General features: G+C 46.4%; 1 protein-coding gene across 1 annotated transcript; it reads right to left on the bottom strand.

Annotated features, from left to right (window-relative positions):
- Positions 1-3680: 3680 nt before the first annotated feature.
- Positions 3681-9734, bottom strand: LOC100602954 (kinesin-like protein KIF1C). Its single transcript, XM_030808084.1, is given in 3 exon segments — positions 3681-4364; positions 5150-5767; positions 9696-9734. Coding segments are annotated over 3 exon segments (1341 nt in total).
- Positions 9735-15467: the final 5733 nt, after the last annotated feature.

Below are 15467 nucleotides of genomic sequence, written 5' to 3'. Positions count from 1 at the left end.
ACTTTCACCATCGAATTGCCTTTTCTCATGTATAAAAAATCCATTTTTCATATTTGTGTGGTTCTATTTCTGTGCTCTTTTTTCTGTTCTACTGATGCATTTGTCTATTTTAATGTTAATATCATACTGTCCTGACAACTGTAGCTTTATAATAAATCTTGAAATCAGTATTGTTAACTCTCATGTTTTTTTTTTTTTTAAGTTATTTTGGTCATTCTAAGTCTTTGGCATTTCCATATGACTTCCATATGAATTTTAGAATCAGCTTGTCAATTTCTACCAAAAAAACTGCTGCTGGGATTTTGATCAGAACTTTTTTTTTTTAGAAAGGATCTTACTCTGTCACTCAGGCTGGAGTGCAGTGGTGTGATCATGGCTCACTGCAGACTCGACCTGCTGAGCTCAAGTGACTCTCCCACCTTAGCTTCCCAAGTAGCTGGAACCACAAGCATCCACTACCATGCCTGGTTAAATTTTTTTTTATTTTCTGTAGAGACAGCGTCTCATTATGTTGTTACCCAGGCTGGTCTCAAACTCCTGGGCTCAAGCGATCCTCCCACCTTGGCCTCCCAAAGTGCTTGGATTACAGGTGTGAGCCACTACACCCTGCTTGATTGGAATTTTATTAAATCTGTAGATCAATTGGGAGATAGTTGATATTTTAATAAGAGCCTTCTAACTCATGAATATCATCCTATCTACTTGAGTCTTCTTGAATTTATCTCAGCAATATTTCATAGTTCTTAGTATATGAGCCTCACACACTTTTTTCCATATTTATCTCTATATATTTCATTCATTTTGTTGCTATTGTATATGTTATTTTTAAAATTTCCATTTCTGATTGTTAGTTGCTAATATATAGAAATATATTTTATTTTTGTACATGGATCTTGAATTCTGCCACCTTGCTAAATCACAATTAGCTTTCTTATAGGCTTCATTGAATTGTCTATATAAGTGATTACATTGTCTGCTAATACAGTTATACTTTTTTCTTTCCAATATGGGTGTTTTAAAATTTTCTCCCTTATTTCATGGGCCAGAACCTCCACTATAATGTTGACTAGAAATAATGAGAATGGACATCCTTTCCTCATCACTGATCTTCGGGGGAAAGCATTCAACCTTTCTCTGTTACGTGTGATGTTAGCTATAGGTTTTCACCAGGTTGAGGAAGTTCTCCCTTCTGCGCCTAGTTTGCTGACAATTTTTAATCAAGAATAAATGCCAGGCTGGGCGTGGTGGCCCACGCCTGTAATTCCGGCACTTTGGGAGGCCGACACGGGTGGATCACCTGAGGTTCACAACACATAGTGAGACCCTGTCTCTACCAAAAAATAAGATAAAATAAAATAAAAATTTTAAAAAATTCACCAGGTGTAGTGGCACGTACCTGTAGCTCCAGCTACTGAAGAGGCTGAGGTGGGAGGATTGCTTGAGCCCTGGGGATCAAGGCTGCAGTGAGCTGTGATCACACCACTGCACTAAAGCCTGGGCAACAGAGCAAGACCCTGTAGAAAGAAAGGAAAGGTGACCAGGCACGGTGGCTCACGCCTATAATCCCAGCACTTTGGGAGGCTGCAGGCAGGTGGATCACCTGAGGTCAGGAGTTCAAGACTAGCCTGACCAATATGGAGAAACCTCATCTCTACTAAAAATTCAAAATTAGCCAGGTGTGGTGGCGCACACCTGTAATCCCAGCTACTTGGGAGGCTGAGGCAGGAGAATCGCTTGAACTCGGGAGGCGGAGGTTGCGGTGAGCCAAGATGGCGCCATTGCACTCCAGCCTGGGCAACAAGAGCAAGACTCCATCTCAAAAAAAGTAATAATAATAATAAAGAAAAATAAAGAAAGAAAGGAAAGGAAAGGAAAGAAAAGAAGGAAAGGAGGAAAGAAGGAAGGAAAGAAATAGGAAGGAAGGAAGGAAGGAAGGAAGGAAGGAAGGAAGGAAGGAAGGGAGAAAGGGAGGGAGGGAGGGAGATTCTTAACCCAGTCTGAGAGAGTCAAGGCCTCCTGAGGCTACAGCAGCTAAGCTGAGACTCACCGGTGAGTAGGAGCCAGCCAGTAGAAGGGGGCTGTGAGGTGTGGAGGATCTTCCAGGAAGAGGAAAGGCACAAAGGTAGGACACAGTGTGGGGTCTGCAGAGAACTATAAGCAATTTGTTGGGAGGCCAGGAGTGCTAGAAAGGAGGTAGGAGAGGAAGAGGGCCAGGCCTTGTAGGATTTTACTTATGTACATTATATGCCTTTGTGTCATCCAAATACATAACAAAATGCATTCTATACAGCAGGCCTTCCATAAATACTTTCAAAAATGAATACAATGATTTGGCTGGGCGCGGTGGCTCACATCTGTAATGCTAACAGTTTGGGAGGCCGAGGCGGGTGAATTGCCTGAGGTCAGGAGTTTGAGACCAGCCTGGCCAACATGGTGAAACACCGTCTTTACTAAAAAATACAAAAATTAGCTAGGCAAGGTGGCGGGTGCCTGTAATCCCAGCTACTTGGGAGGCTGGGACAGGAGAATCACCTGAACCCGGGAGGCAGAGGTTGCAGTGAGCCAAGATTGCACGACTGCACTCCAGCCTGGGCGACAGAGCGAGACTCCATCTCAAAAAAAAAAAAAAAAAAAAAATACAATGAGATGATGGATTAAATGTTCTCTAAAGTTCTTTCCAGCCCTTGAAAGCCAGTGCTGCCACTCAAGGCAAGAGATTTGAGTTCCAAATATTCCCAAGTCTTTAATGGGAGAGTATCAAACCTCATCTGTGGCCTTATCTCACAAAATGTTTGCTCTGTAGAGGTATCTGTTCGGGCAGGAGATAAGACAATGTTAAATTCACCCTAAAGGTTTAAGTTGTACCAGTTGGCTGGGTTTTCTCTGCCCCCCAGGTGAGTTGTCAAAACCAGGCCAGGCCCAGAGACAGTCATGCTGGCAGGGTAAGAACTATGGCCTTTTGCCAGGCGCGGTGGCTCACACCTATAATCCCAGCACTTTGGAAGGCCGGGGACGGGGGGCGGATCACCTGAGGTTGGGAGTCCAAGACCAACCTGGCCAACATGGAGAAACCCTGTCTCTACTAAAAAGAAAAAAAAACAAAAAAAAAAAAACAAAATTAGCCAGGCGTGGTGGCGCATGCCTGTAATCCCAGCTACTCAGGAGAATCACTTGAACCCAGGATGCGGAGGTTGCGGTGAGCTGAGATAGCACCACTGCATTCCAGCCTGGGAAACAAAAGTGAAACTCCGTCTCAAAAAAAAAAAAAAAAAAAAAAAAAGACTATGGCCTTTTAAACCACAGGGAAGGGTTCAAGATCCAGGAGGAGCCAGATTGAAGCCAGAAGGAATAAGATAACGATTATTGGGCTTACCTCCTCCTCTGAGCTCTGAGGCCAGGTGTTCCTGAGATAGAGGAGAGGGTGGAGAGCTGGTGCCAGAGCAGAAGGCAAAGGAAGACAGCACATTCCTCCGTGGTGAGCTTTCTCTACACAGACATGGGAAGTGAAACGGGGGTTCAATAGGAAGTCAGTAGGAAGAGTTTATCCCCTGCACAACAGTTCATGAATGAAGTCTCGGGCGTCTTCCCTTCTCCCAGCAAGGGGCCCCAGCAGGCCCTCTGCCCCGGATGTGGGCCTCCTGTATCCCCGACTGCCAATGTCCCCAACAACAATGTGGGACTCACACAGCCGCCCCACTCTCCTTGAGGTCAGGGGCAGAACGCTGCCGTCTCATTCGTGAGGGAGTAGTGTATGGGGGGTAGCGGGGCCCTGGGGGCCGCTGGGCTGGGTAGGGTTGGGGTAGCTGGGGATAAGAGTTGTGCTTTTTGGGCTGGAAGTGCTGGGGTTCAGGCTGTGCAGAACCCGCTCCCCGGGATCGGCCCCCTTCATCTAGGGAGTTCCTGAGGGGATGGTGGGACCTTCGGGGACTCGGAGGCCTGCAGGCAGGGGTGGCTGGAGGGGGAGTGACCTCCTCAAGGGGTTGGGGTGGAGTTGGAGCCTCCCCGCTCCCGATCCCTGGCCAAGACTCCCGGTGCTGGAAGTTGCTCTTGAAGGGGAAGCATAGCTTGCAGTCGTGAGGGGGCACAAAGCGGGCTGGGGGCCTGCGCAGCCCCCCGCCCCGGCCCCCAGAGCCCTGCAGTCCCTGCAGCCGTAGCTGCTCCTGCTTGAGTCAGCGAAGACGACCACGACGGAAGGCAGGGTCCTCCTCCATGAGCCGTGACACCCGCTCCCAGCTTGACAGTGGTGGCGAGGGGGGCTGGGCTGACGGCATGCCGTCACTGGGGGCTGCCTCCTCTGCTGCCTCTGATCCTTCAGGCGGGGCCCAGGGGACCTCACCACCTTCTTCATTCTCATCCTCATGATCCTGGGAGGGAGGAGTGAGAGAAAAGGGGAAGGGATGTGAGGAGAGCTGAATCCTCAGGACATGTGGATTCAAGAGGGACCTGGAGTGGCTGGATGTCAAAGGGTCCAGAGAAAAGCCTGGAGATAAGGAAGCTCGAAAAATAGTGGTTTAGGGCCAGGCGCGGTGGCTCACGCCTGTAATCCCAGCACTTTGGGAAGGTGAGGCGGGCGGATCACGAGGTCAAGAGATCAAGACCATCCTGGCCAACATGGTGAAACCCCCGTCTCTACTAAAATACAAAAAAAAAAAAAAAAAAAAATTAGCCGGGCGTGGTGGTGCGCGCCTGTAGTCCCAGCTACTCAGGAGGCTGAGGCAGGAGAATCGCTTGAACCTGGGAGGCGGAGGTTGCAGTGAACCAAGATTACACCACTGCACTCCAGACTGGCAACAGAGCGAGACTCCGCCTCAGAAAACAAAACAAAACAAAACAAAACTACACACTTTATATCAGTGGGTCTTAGACTTCACCATACTTCAGAAACACCCAGAGCTTATTATAAATGCAGATTTGTCCCCAAAGATGTGGATTCAGTAGGTCTGGGGTGGAACCCAGGAATCTGCATTTTTAATTAGCAGCCTGGTGACAGTGAGGCATGTGGTTCATAAACGATATTGAAAAACACCGTGCTATACGTCAATGCAATTTTTTCCAGACTTGGGGAAGGTTAGGCTCTGAGATGGAAGGTTCAGACTCCTAAAGGGAAGAGCTGAGGGAGGAGAGAAGGGAGGGAGAAGGCCGGGCCTACCTGGGCCAGGGGGATGACCCTCTCCATGTGGAGCATGCGGTCCCGCAGGGCCTGCAGCTCCCGGTCCTTGCTGCTGTTCTGCAGCTTCACCTCCTGCAGAATCCCCGTCAGCTTGTCGACGTGGGCCTGGAGGTCCTCCACCTCCGCCCCTCGGGCTCCCTCCTCACTGCCACCACCACTGCCAGCTCCACCTCCTTCCTCCTCACCTACAGTGTCCCAGACATCCCGGGCCACAGCCCTCCAGGCATCTCCGGGGCCTTCTGGCTTGCCATAGGTGCGACACAGCTCCCGCATCTTGAGGGCGGCCAGGGCCTCAATCTCAGCCCGCCCGTGGCGGAAGTCAGCCAGGGCCACCACGTAGCAGATCTCCTTCACCGCCTGCATCTTCAGGTCAGCCATGGTGGCCCAGCGGGGGTCTTTGCCCTGAAGCCCGCGTCGCTGGGGGATCTGATAAACCCCGCGAGGGCCCCTGCGCTTGCCACTGCTGGGCAGGCCACAGCGTTTGACAATGGTCTGGACCGTGGTGGGTGGCAGCTGCTCCCGCAAGGAGGAGATGAGCCTCCAGCTCTCTTCACGAGAGTGCTTGTCAGAGTCATCCCCGCTGTCTGAGTCCACATACTGGGGCCAGAGAAAGAAAGAGGAAGAGAGGGCTAAGGACATCCAGAGCCCACGTGTCTTGGCCCAGTGTGTCCTAAGGACACTGGAAACATGCCCATCAGGGAGCCTGGGTTCAAGTCCTGCTCCACCCCAACAGCACACCCTTGGGCAGACTGCTTAACGCTGCTTCTCCAGACAACAGAGATAATGACAGGATCTACCTCCCAGATCCATTTGGAGTACTTAGAACCATGGCTGGCACCACGAAAGTTACCGTAAATATTAGTTGTAGCTAATCAAGTGCGAAACTTTGTGCAAGACTTAAAAGACCATTGAGGGGTGGTGGCTCGTGCCTGCAATCCCAGCATGTTGGAAGGCCAAGGCAGGAGGATCACCTGAGCCCAGGAGCTGAAGACCAGCCTGGGCAATGTAGTGAGACCCCCATCTCTACAAAAAATAAAAAATGTAGCCAGGTATGGAAGTGGCACACCTGTGATCCCAGCTATTCAGGAGGTTGAGGTGGGAGGACTCCTTGAACCCAAGGAGTTCGAGGCTGCAGTGAGCTATGATCAGGCCACTGCACTCCAGCCAGGGTGACAGAGCAAGATCCTGTCTCAAAAACAAAACAGAAATCCATGGCCAGGTGCAGTGGCTCATGCCTGTAATCCCAGCATTTCGGGAGGCTGAGGCAGGCGGATCACCTGAGGTCAGGAGTTCAGAGTTTGTCTGTCTGTGGTGACTGTGTCCTGGTGGCTTTGTTCATGCTGATTTCTCTGCTCAGAAAGCTGTCTCTTCCAACTCTACCTTTTTTTTTTTTTTTTTTTTATAGACAGGATCTCCTGTGCTAGGCTGGAGCACAGTGGCACAATCATGGCTCACTGCAACCCCCCTGGGCTCAAGCAGTCCTACTGCTTCAGCCTCCCAAGTAGCTGAGACTACAGGTGCGTACCACCACATCCAGGTAATTTTTCTATTTTTTTAGAGACGAAGTCTCTCTATGTTGCCCAGGTTGGTCTCGAACTCCTGGACTCAAGAAATCTGCCTGTCTTGTCCTCCCAAAGTGCTGGCATTACAGGCGTGAGCTACCACTTCTTCCTGCTTTCACTTTTTCCCATCCTAAAATATCCTTTGGCATTTGCTTCTGAAAGAGAGGTTCCTTGACCAACAACCTAACTGAGAGCTTGTTAGAAATGAAGACTCTCAGACACCATCTCAAAGCTAGTGAATGGGAATCTGCATTTGAATAAGATCCACAGTAAAGTTTGAGACATAGTAACTTAGGCCATTTCACAGGCTACCTCCTTGAGGCATCCGAAATCTTTTAAAATCCTTGTAATGAGATAACGTTTTTCCTCTTTTGAACTCTTCATTCATTCTTTGCCGGTACTTCTCTCTGGGCACTTTATTTCACCTTGAATTGTGGTTAATTATGCACAAGACTTAGTTTTCCTGTTACGTTGTGAGGTCTTTGAAGGCAGTAACAGTGGAATCTCCACTTTGATGAATTAGTTGGCTTGCGAACATTCACACACACACATACATATACTCACCGAAATCTAGGTGGTACTGGTGTTTTAGTTGATCCTCAGAATTTTGCAAGGATTCAAATATAAATGGACTTTCAAATATGAATGCCATGCATGGGCAAGATCTGTTGCGATTATTTTTACTTAATAAAACAAGCATACGACTATTATTTTATGTCATGAAAATCTTTAATTTTCTTTTCTTTTCTTTTCTTTTTTAGAGACAGAATTCCACTTTTGTTGCCCAGGCTGGAGTGCAATGGCCTGATCTCGGCTCACCGCAACCTCTGCCTCTCAGGTTCGAGAGATTCTCCTGCCTTAGCCTCCCGAGTAGCTGGGATTACAGGCATGCGCCACCACGCCCGACTAATTTTGTATCTTTAGTAGAGACGGGGTTTCTCCATGTTTGTCAGGCTGGTCTCAAACACCCGACCTCAGGTGATCTGCCCTCCTCCAGCCTCCCAAAGTGCTGGGATTACAGGCATGAGCCACTGAGCCCGACTAATAGAATTTTCTTTACCTTTGTCTGGTGCTGTGTGATAAAATTATATCTTCATCTGTAAATTGCAGAGTAGGAAGAGGGCTAGCCTAAATTATTTAAAAACAGCTGGTTACCTGTAATATTCTATAAAAACTCCAGGGAGCCTGGGTGCGGTGGCTCATGCCTGTAATCCCAGCACTTTGGGAGGCCAAGGCGGGTGGATCACTTGAAGTCAGGAGTTCGAGACCAGCCTGGCCAACATGATGAAACACTGTCTGTACTGAAAATACAAAAATTAGCCAGGTGTGGTGGCACGCATCTGTAGTCCTTGCTACTTGGGAGGCTGAGGCAAGAGAATCGCTTGAACCTGGGAGGTGGAGTTTGCAGTGAGCCAACATTGCACCACCGCACTCTAGTCTGGGCGACAGAGCGAGACTGTCTCAAAAAAAACCCCAACAACTAAAAAACAAAAAAAAAAACCTCCAGGGAAGGAGATTTCACAGATTCCTTTGACTGAAACAATATGTTTTTGGTGGGGAGGGGACGGAATATTGCTCTGTCGCCCAGGCTGGAGTGCAGTGGTGCAATCTCGTCCCACTGCAACCTCTGCCTCTGGGTTTCAAGCGATTCTCCTGCCTCAGCCTCCCAAGTAGCTGGGATTACAGTTATGTACCACCAAGCCCAGTTGCTAATTTTTGTATTTTTAGTAAAGATGGGGTTTCACCATGTTGGTCAGGCTGATCTCGAACTCCTGAGCTCAAATGATCCACCTGCGTTGGCCTCCCAAAGTGCTAGGATTACAGGCATGAGCCACAATGCCCGGCCTAGATTTTTTCATAAAATTATTAAGTTAGGCTGGGCGTGGTGGCTCATGCCTATAACCCTAACACTTTGGGAGGCTGAAGTGGGATTATTGTATGAGGCCAGGAGTTCAAGACCAGCCTGGGTAACATGGCAAGACTCTGTCTCTACAAAATTAAAAAAACAAAACAAAACAATAATTATCTGGGCATGGTGGCGCATGCCTGTAGTCCCAGCTACTTGGGAGGCTGAGGCAGAAGGATCACTTGAGTCCAAGAGTTTGAGGTTGCAGTTAGCTGTGACTGAGCCACTGCACTCCAGCCTGGGCACCAGAGTGAGACCCTGTCTCTCTCTAAAAAAAAAAGAAAAAAAAAGAAAAAAGGAAAGAAAGCAAATTACTTTGAAATTCCCACAAGAAATCAGTGTTCACTGCAGAAAAATATAAAAATTACACACGAGTCTCTCTATTCTCCCCATATCAATCCAATATTTCTACCAGGAGGTAACTGCCTATAACACTTTAGTATATTTCCTTCCTAAAGGACTCTTTCCTCGCCAGGAAAGATACATATATATCATCATTTTTCATTTTTACTAGCTACATAGCATTTCGCTATAAAGATATATCATACGAATTTGTTTGATTGGTTCTGCATCATTATTAGATTGTTTCCAATTTTTTCCTTTCTTTTTTTTTTTTTTTTGAGACCAAGTGTCACTCTATTGCGCAGGCTGGAGTGCAGTGGCGCGATCTCCGCTCACTGCAACCTCCACATCCCAGGTTCAAGCGATTCTTCTGCCTCAGCTTCCTGAGTAGCTGGGATTACAGGCGCATGCCACTGTGACTGGCTAATTTTTGTATTTTTAGTAGAGACGAGGTTTCACCATGTTGTCCAGGCTGGTCTCAAACTCCTGACCTCAAGTGATACGCCTGCTTGGGCCTCCCAAAATGCTGGGATTACAGGCGTGAGCAAACACCTAATTTTTTTCTTTTTAAACAATGCTGCAATCATCACTTTGTATATTCTTTTAGGATAAACTTTCAAAAGTTAATGTTTTTTAATTTTTTTTTTCCCCAAAGGATTCAGGAATAAGAAATGCTCCTGGTACTGTTCTTGCTACTCTGCATTTATAAAATTACCTTTTGAAACGTATAGCCTTCAAAGAACCGAGAGATCATCCCAATGGCTCTTAATTATCATCATTGTCATCATCATCATATCATCATCATCCCATTTCTGGTTTTAAGATATATATATATATACGTATGTATATATATATATATATACACATACGTATATATATATATATATATATTTTTTTTTTTTTTTTTTCTGGAAACGGAGCCTTGCTCTGTCGCCCAGGCATGATCTGGGCTCACTGCAACTCCTGCCTTCTGGGTTCCAGCGATTCTCTGGCCTCAGCCTCCGAGTAGCTGGGACTACAGGTACATGCCACCATGCCCGGTTTCACCATGTTGGCCAGGCTGGTCTCGAACTCCTGACCTCAGGTGATCTACCCGCCTCGGCCTCCCAAAGTGCTGAGATTACAGGTGTGAGCCACCGTGCCCAGCCAGGATTCAATTTTTTTTTTTTTTTTTTTTTGAGACAGAGTCTCGCTCTGTCGCCCAGGCTGGAGTGCTGTGGCGCTATCTCAGGTTACTGCAAGCTCCGCCTCCCAGGTTCACGCCATTCTCCTGCCTCAGCCTCCCGAGTAGCTGGGACTACAGGCGCCCACCACCGCGCCTGGCTAATTTTTTGTATTTTTAGTAGACAGGAGTTTCACCATGTTAGCCAGGATGGTCTCGATCTCCTGACCTCATGATCCGCCCGCCTCGGCCTCCCAAAGTGCTGGGATTACAGGCGTGAGCCACTGCGCCCGGCCCAGGATTCAATTTTTATGAGGAAGTTAGAGTAGTCAAAATCATAGACACAGAAAGTAGAATGATGATTGCCTGGGCCTGGAGGGAGAGGGGAATGGAGAGTTACTTTTTTTTTTTTGAGATGAAGTCTCACTCTATTGCCCAGGCTGGAGTGCAGTGGCGCGATCTCAAGCACACTGCAACCTCCGGCTCCTGGGTTCAAGCGATTCTCCTGCTTCAGCCTCCTGAGTAGCTGGAACTACAGGTGCCTGACACCACGCCCAGCTAATTTTATATTTTTAGTAGAGACGGGGTTTTACCATGTTGGCCACGCTGGTCTCAAACTCCTGACTTCAGGTGATCCACCCGCCTCAGCCTCCCAAAGTGTTGGAATTATAGGCGTGAGCCACCGCGCCTGGCCAGAGTTACTGTTTAATGGGTACACAATTTCAGTTTCTGGAGACAGGATGTGGTGATGGTTGCACAACATTATGAATGTATTTAATACCACTGAACTGTACATGTGGACATAGTTAAGGTGGTAAATTTTACATGTATTTTACCACAATTAAAAATGCATTTAAGGCCGGGTGTGATGGCTCACATCTGTAATCCCAGCACTTTGGGAGGCTGAAGTAGGCAGATTACATGAGGTCAGGAGTTTGAGACCAGCCTGACCAACATGGTGAAACCCCATTCCTACTAAAAAAAAAAAAAAAAAAAATTAGCCAGGCATGGTGGCACACGCCTGTAATCCCAGCTACTCGGGAGGTTGAGGGAGGAGAATTGCTTGAACCTGGGAGGTGGAGGCTTCAGTGAGCTGAGATCACGCCACTGCACTCCAGCCTGGGCAACAGAGTGAGATTCCATTTCAAAAAAAAAAAAAAGCATTTTAAAAAAGAGATTATAACTGTTAAGTAGCATAAAAATTAAATAAAAATAAATAAATAAAAAAGAGAGTACATATAAAAATGCAGTTTTGGCTGGTGCAGTGGCTCACGCCTGTAATCCTAGCACTTTGGGAGGATGAGGCAGGTGGATCACTTGTGTCCAGGAGTTTGAGACCAGCTTGGGCAATGTGGTGAGACCCCTGTCTCTACAAAAGATTAAAAAATATTAGCCGGTCCTGGTGGTGTATGCCTGTAATCCCAGCTACTCCGGAGGCTGAGACAGGAGAATCGCTTGAACCCAGGAGGCGGAGATTGTGGTGAGCTGAGACGGCACCATCGCACTCCAGCCTGGGCAAGAAGAGCAAAACTCCAACTCCAAAAAAAAAAAAAAAAAAAAAAAAAATTACCACGTGCCTGTAGTCCCGGCTATTCAGGAGGCTGATGTGAGAGAATGGCTTGAGCCCAGGAGGTGGAGGCTGCAGTGAGCTTAGATTGCTCCATGGCACTCTCCAGCCTGGGTGACAGAGTGAGACCCTGTCTCAAAAACAAACCAAAAAAGATGCAGTTTTTAGACAAATACAATTTAAAATATTTGGAGATGTGATTGTAAATAGGTCTAAGTAGGCTCAAAGTCCACTAAACATGGTTGTTAAAATTTATTAGATTCATAAATAGAACATTAAGATTTTTAACCTGAATTTGGAAGCTTAAGGGAAAACTTGGATTTTAATGTGTAAGTCTAATAAACCAAATATTAAAAGGAAAAAGAATATGTCACTTAAAATTATCATAGGCAAGTGACAGAAAATCCCAAATTACAGTACTTTAAACAAGATAGAAGCTTATTTTTCTCACATAAAGTCCTGAGATAAGCAGTCAGGACTGGTGTGACAGCTCCACAATCATCTGAAACCCAGGCTCCTTCTATCTTGTTGAGCTGCATTCTCAACCTGTGGCTTCCACCTCATGGCCCAAGGTGGCTTCTTAAGCTCAAGCCATCATGTGCACATCTCAGCCGGCAGGAAGTGGGGAAGAAGGGACCCCTACACACATACACTTCAAAGACCAGAACTTAGTCACATGGTCACTACCAATGGGAAAATATTTTGGAAGGCCCTGTGCCCAGCTAAAAAATAGCAGATTCTATCATTATATAGGAAGAGAGGAGCAGGGCACAGAGGCTCACACCTGTACAGGCAGATCATTTGACGTCAGGAATTTGAGATCGGCCTGGCCAACATGGTGAAACCCCGTCTTTACTAAAAATACAAAAATTAGCCGCCGTGGTGGTGAGCACCCGTAATCCCAGCTACTCAGGAGGCTGAGGCAGATTTGCTTGAGCCTGGGAGGTGGAGGTTGCAGTGAGCAGAGATCGTGCCATCGCACTCCAGACTGGGCAACAGAGTGAGACTGTGTATCAGACAAAAACAAAAACAAAAAGAAGGGAGGAGCAGATATCAGGTATGACAGCAGTCCCTGTAAAAGGTAAGCACATTTTTCATTTTTGATACATTTTATCTTCTGTTTCCCGTCCCTTAATCAACAGCCTTTTAATGTCTACCTTAATCTAACAACAATCTAAACCAATTTCCTGTTGTTCTTGATAGAGAAGAAGCATAATTGACATGTCTTTTATATAATTGAAAACAGTTAAATCTACTTCTAACTTCCCTTCTTTAGACAAAGTAGTTTCCTTTCTAGCTTGACTTGCTTCAAGTTTCCAAACCTTATTCCAACCTGAGATATTTCTCGTCTTTTATTGATGTTGCTTTACTTTGGTCCCTGGTCCCTAAGTTTGTTATCTCTTTTTCCTACAAAATTATACTTGTTTAAATTGAATTGAATTGAAATATAGTGACTTCATCCTATACTTTTGTTTATTTACTTTAAATACTAAGAGTAAAGCTGAACAATTGATGGGTTTTTAACTTCCCTTTTGTCCTCCTTGTTTTTTTTTTTTTTTGAGACGGAGGACAGAGTCTCACTCTGTTGCCCAGGCTGGAGTGCAGTGGCACGATCTTGGCTTACTGCAAACTCAGCCTCCCAGGTTCACACCATTCTCCTGCCTCAGCCTCCCGTGTAGCTGGGACTACAGGCGCCCGCCACCATGCCCAGCTAATTTTTTGTATTTTTAGTAGAGACGGGGTTTCACCATGTTAATCACGATGGTCTTGATCTTCTGGCCTCATTATCCGTCTGCCTCAGCCTCCCAAAATTCTGGGATTACAGGCGTGAGGCACCGCGCCCAGCCTGTCCTCCTTGTTTTTATTAAAAAGACAGATATTTTCTTTTCTTTCTTTCTTTTTTTTTTTTTGAGATGGAGTTTTGCTCTGCCGCCCAGGCTGGAGTGCAATGGCATGATCTTGGCTCACTGCAACCTCCACCTCCCAGGTTCAAGGATGCTCCTTTCTCAGCCTCCTGAGCAGCAGGGACTACAGGTGGGCGCCACCATGCCCAGCTAATTTTTGTGTTTTTAGTAGAGACAGGGTTTCACCATGTTGGCCAGGCTGGTCTTGAACTCCTGACCTCAAGTGATCCGCCTGCCCCGGCCTCCCAAAGTGCTGGGATTACAGGCATGAGCCACCACACCCAGCGTAATATTTTCTTTTTACTCGTTATTTTTAAAGACTAGTCAGGTGAATCATAGAAGTTGCTAGCAAACATAATAAGGCATATTCAAGTGATTTGCATGGGGCAGTTAGAAAAAATGTACTGCTGGGATTACAGGCATGAGCCACAGCTGATTACAGGCATGAGCTACAGCGCCCAGCAGTATATTTGGGAGGCGGGCAGATCACTTGAGCCCTGGAGTTCAGAGACCAGCCTGGGCAACATGGTGAAACCCCATCTCTACAAAAATTAGCTGGGCATGGTGGTGCGCACCTATAGTCCCAGCTACTTGGGTGGCTGAGGCTGGAGGATTGCTTGAGCTTGGGGGTCAAGGTTGCAGTGAGCTATGATCACACCACCGTGCGGAGCAAGACCCTGTCTTAAAAAAAGAGAAAAAGAACAAGAAAAGAAAAGAAAAAAATAAATATATACTAACCAAAAATAAAAGTGTGTAGAAACTAAGGCTATGTGGCACTTGGGGCCGTCTCGCATGAGAATGTGACATGGTGACAAGATTTCATCCAAAAACATGCTTTGGCAGAGGAATGGTTTTTAGGGTTGGAAAAAAATTCCTCATTTTTCAGACAAGGGCACCAAGGCCCAAGGAGCTAAAAGCCTTTCCCAAGGTTTTCCGCCCCAGTATCCTGGCATGAAGCCAGTTTGTGTAATTACATCTGGATCATGTCAAATTTTGTCTGGGAAAGTGCTATCTTAAAAAGTCAACTATAAAATCATACGTGCTATATTATCCTATTTTATGAGAGAAATGTACACGTAAGTATATAAGAGACTGGAAAGAATGATGACACTATTAATATGTCAGCAGTAGTTATTTTTGCACTGCAAGATTAAGGGAGGTTCAAGTTCTTCTTTCTTTTATGCATTTCTGGGTTTTCTAAGCTATCTCCATCCCAGCCTATGTTATTTGTGTCATTAGAAAAAATATTTAAAATATGCACTGTTGTATATTATTTTACCACAAATGGAAGAGACAGAGAAGGGTTGGAAAGTAGTTTTGGATATTTTTAAGTGGGTGTCATTATAAACTGAAAGATGGCAATAAATAAGTGTATTCAGATATCTAAGCCAGTTAATAGTTTTGTCTGGGAAATTAAGAGACAGAGGGACAAATAGCACAGCCGTGAGTAAGCATTACCTCATTTTCCCAAAATCTTTTCCTGACTTCTTTCAAAAGAAGTGCACTGCCCCCATGTTAGTTTTTGTTTTGTTTTGTATTTTTTTTGAGACAGAGTCTTGCTCTGTCACCCAGGCTGGAGTGCGGTGGTGTGATCTCAGCTCACTGCAACCTCTGCCTCCTGCCTCAGCCTTCTGAGTAGCTGGGATTACAGGCAACCGCCACCATCACGCTCGGCTAATTTTTGTAGTTTTAATAGAGATGGGGTTTCACCATGTTGACCAGGCTGATCTCGAACTTCTGACCTCAAGTGATCCATCTGCCTCAGCCTCCCAGACAGCTGGGATTACAGGTGTAAGCCACCGCGCCTGGCTGCAAATTTAAACTATGATGTGATACACTGACAACACCAAATGC

This window comes from Nomascus leucogenys, unplaced genomic scaffold (genome assembly GCF_006542625.1).
Source record: "Nomascus leucogenys isolate Asia unplaced genomic scaffold, Asia_NLE_v1 Super-Scaffold_285, whole genome shotgun sequence".
NCBI classification, from domain to species: Eukaryota; Metazoa; Chordata; class Mammalia; order Primates; family Hylobatidae; genus Nomascus; species Nomascus leucogenys.
This window is presented reverse-complemented; position numbering and strand designations above follow the sequence as displayed.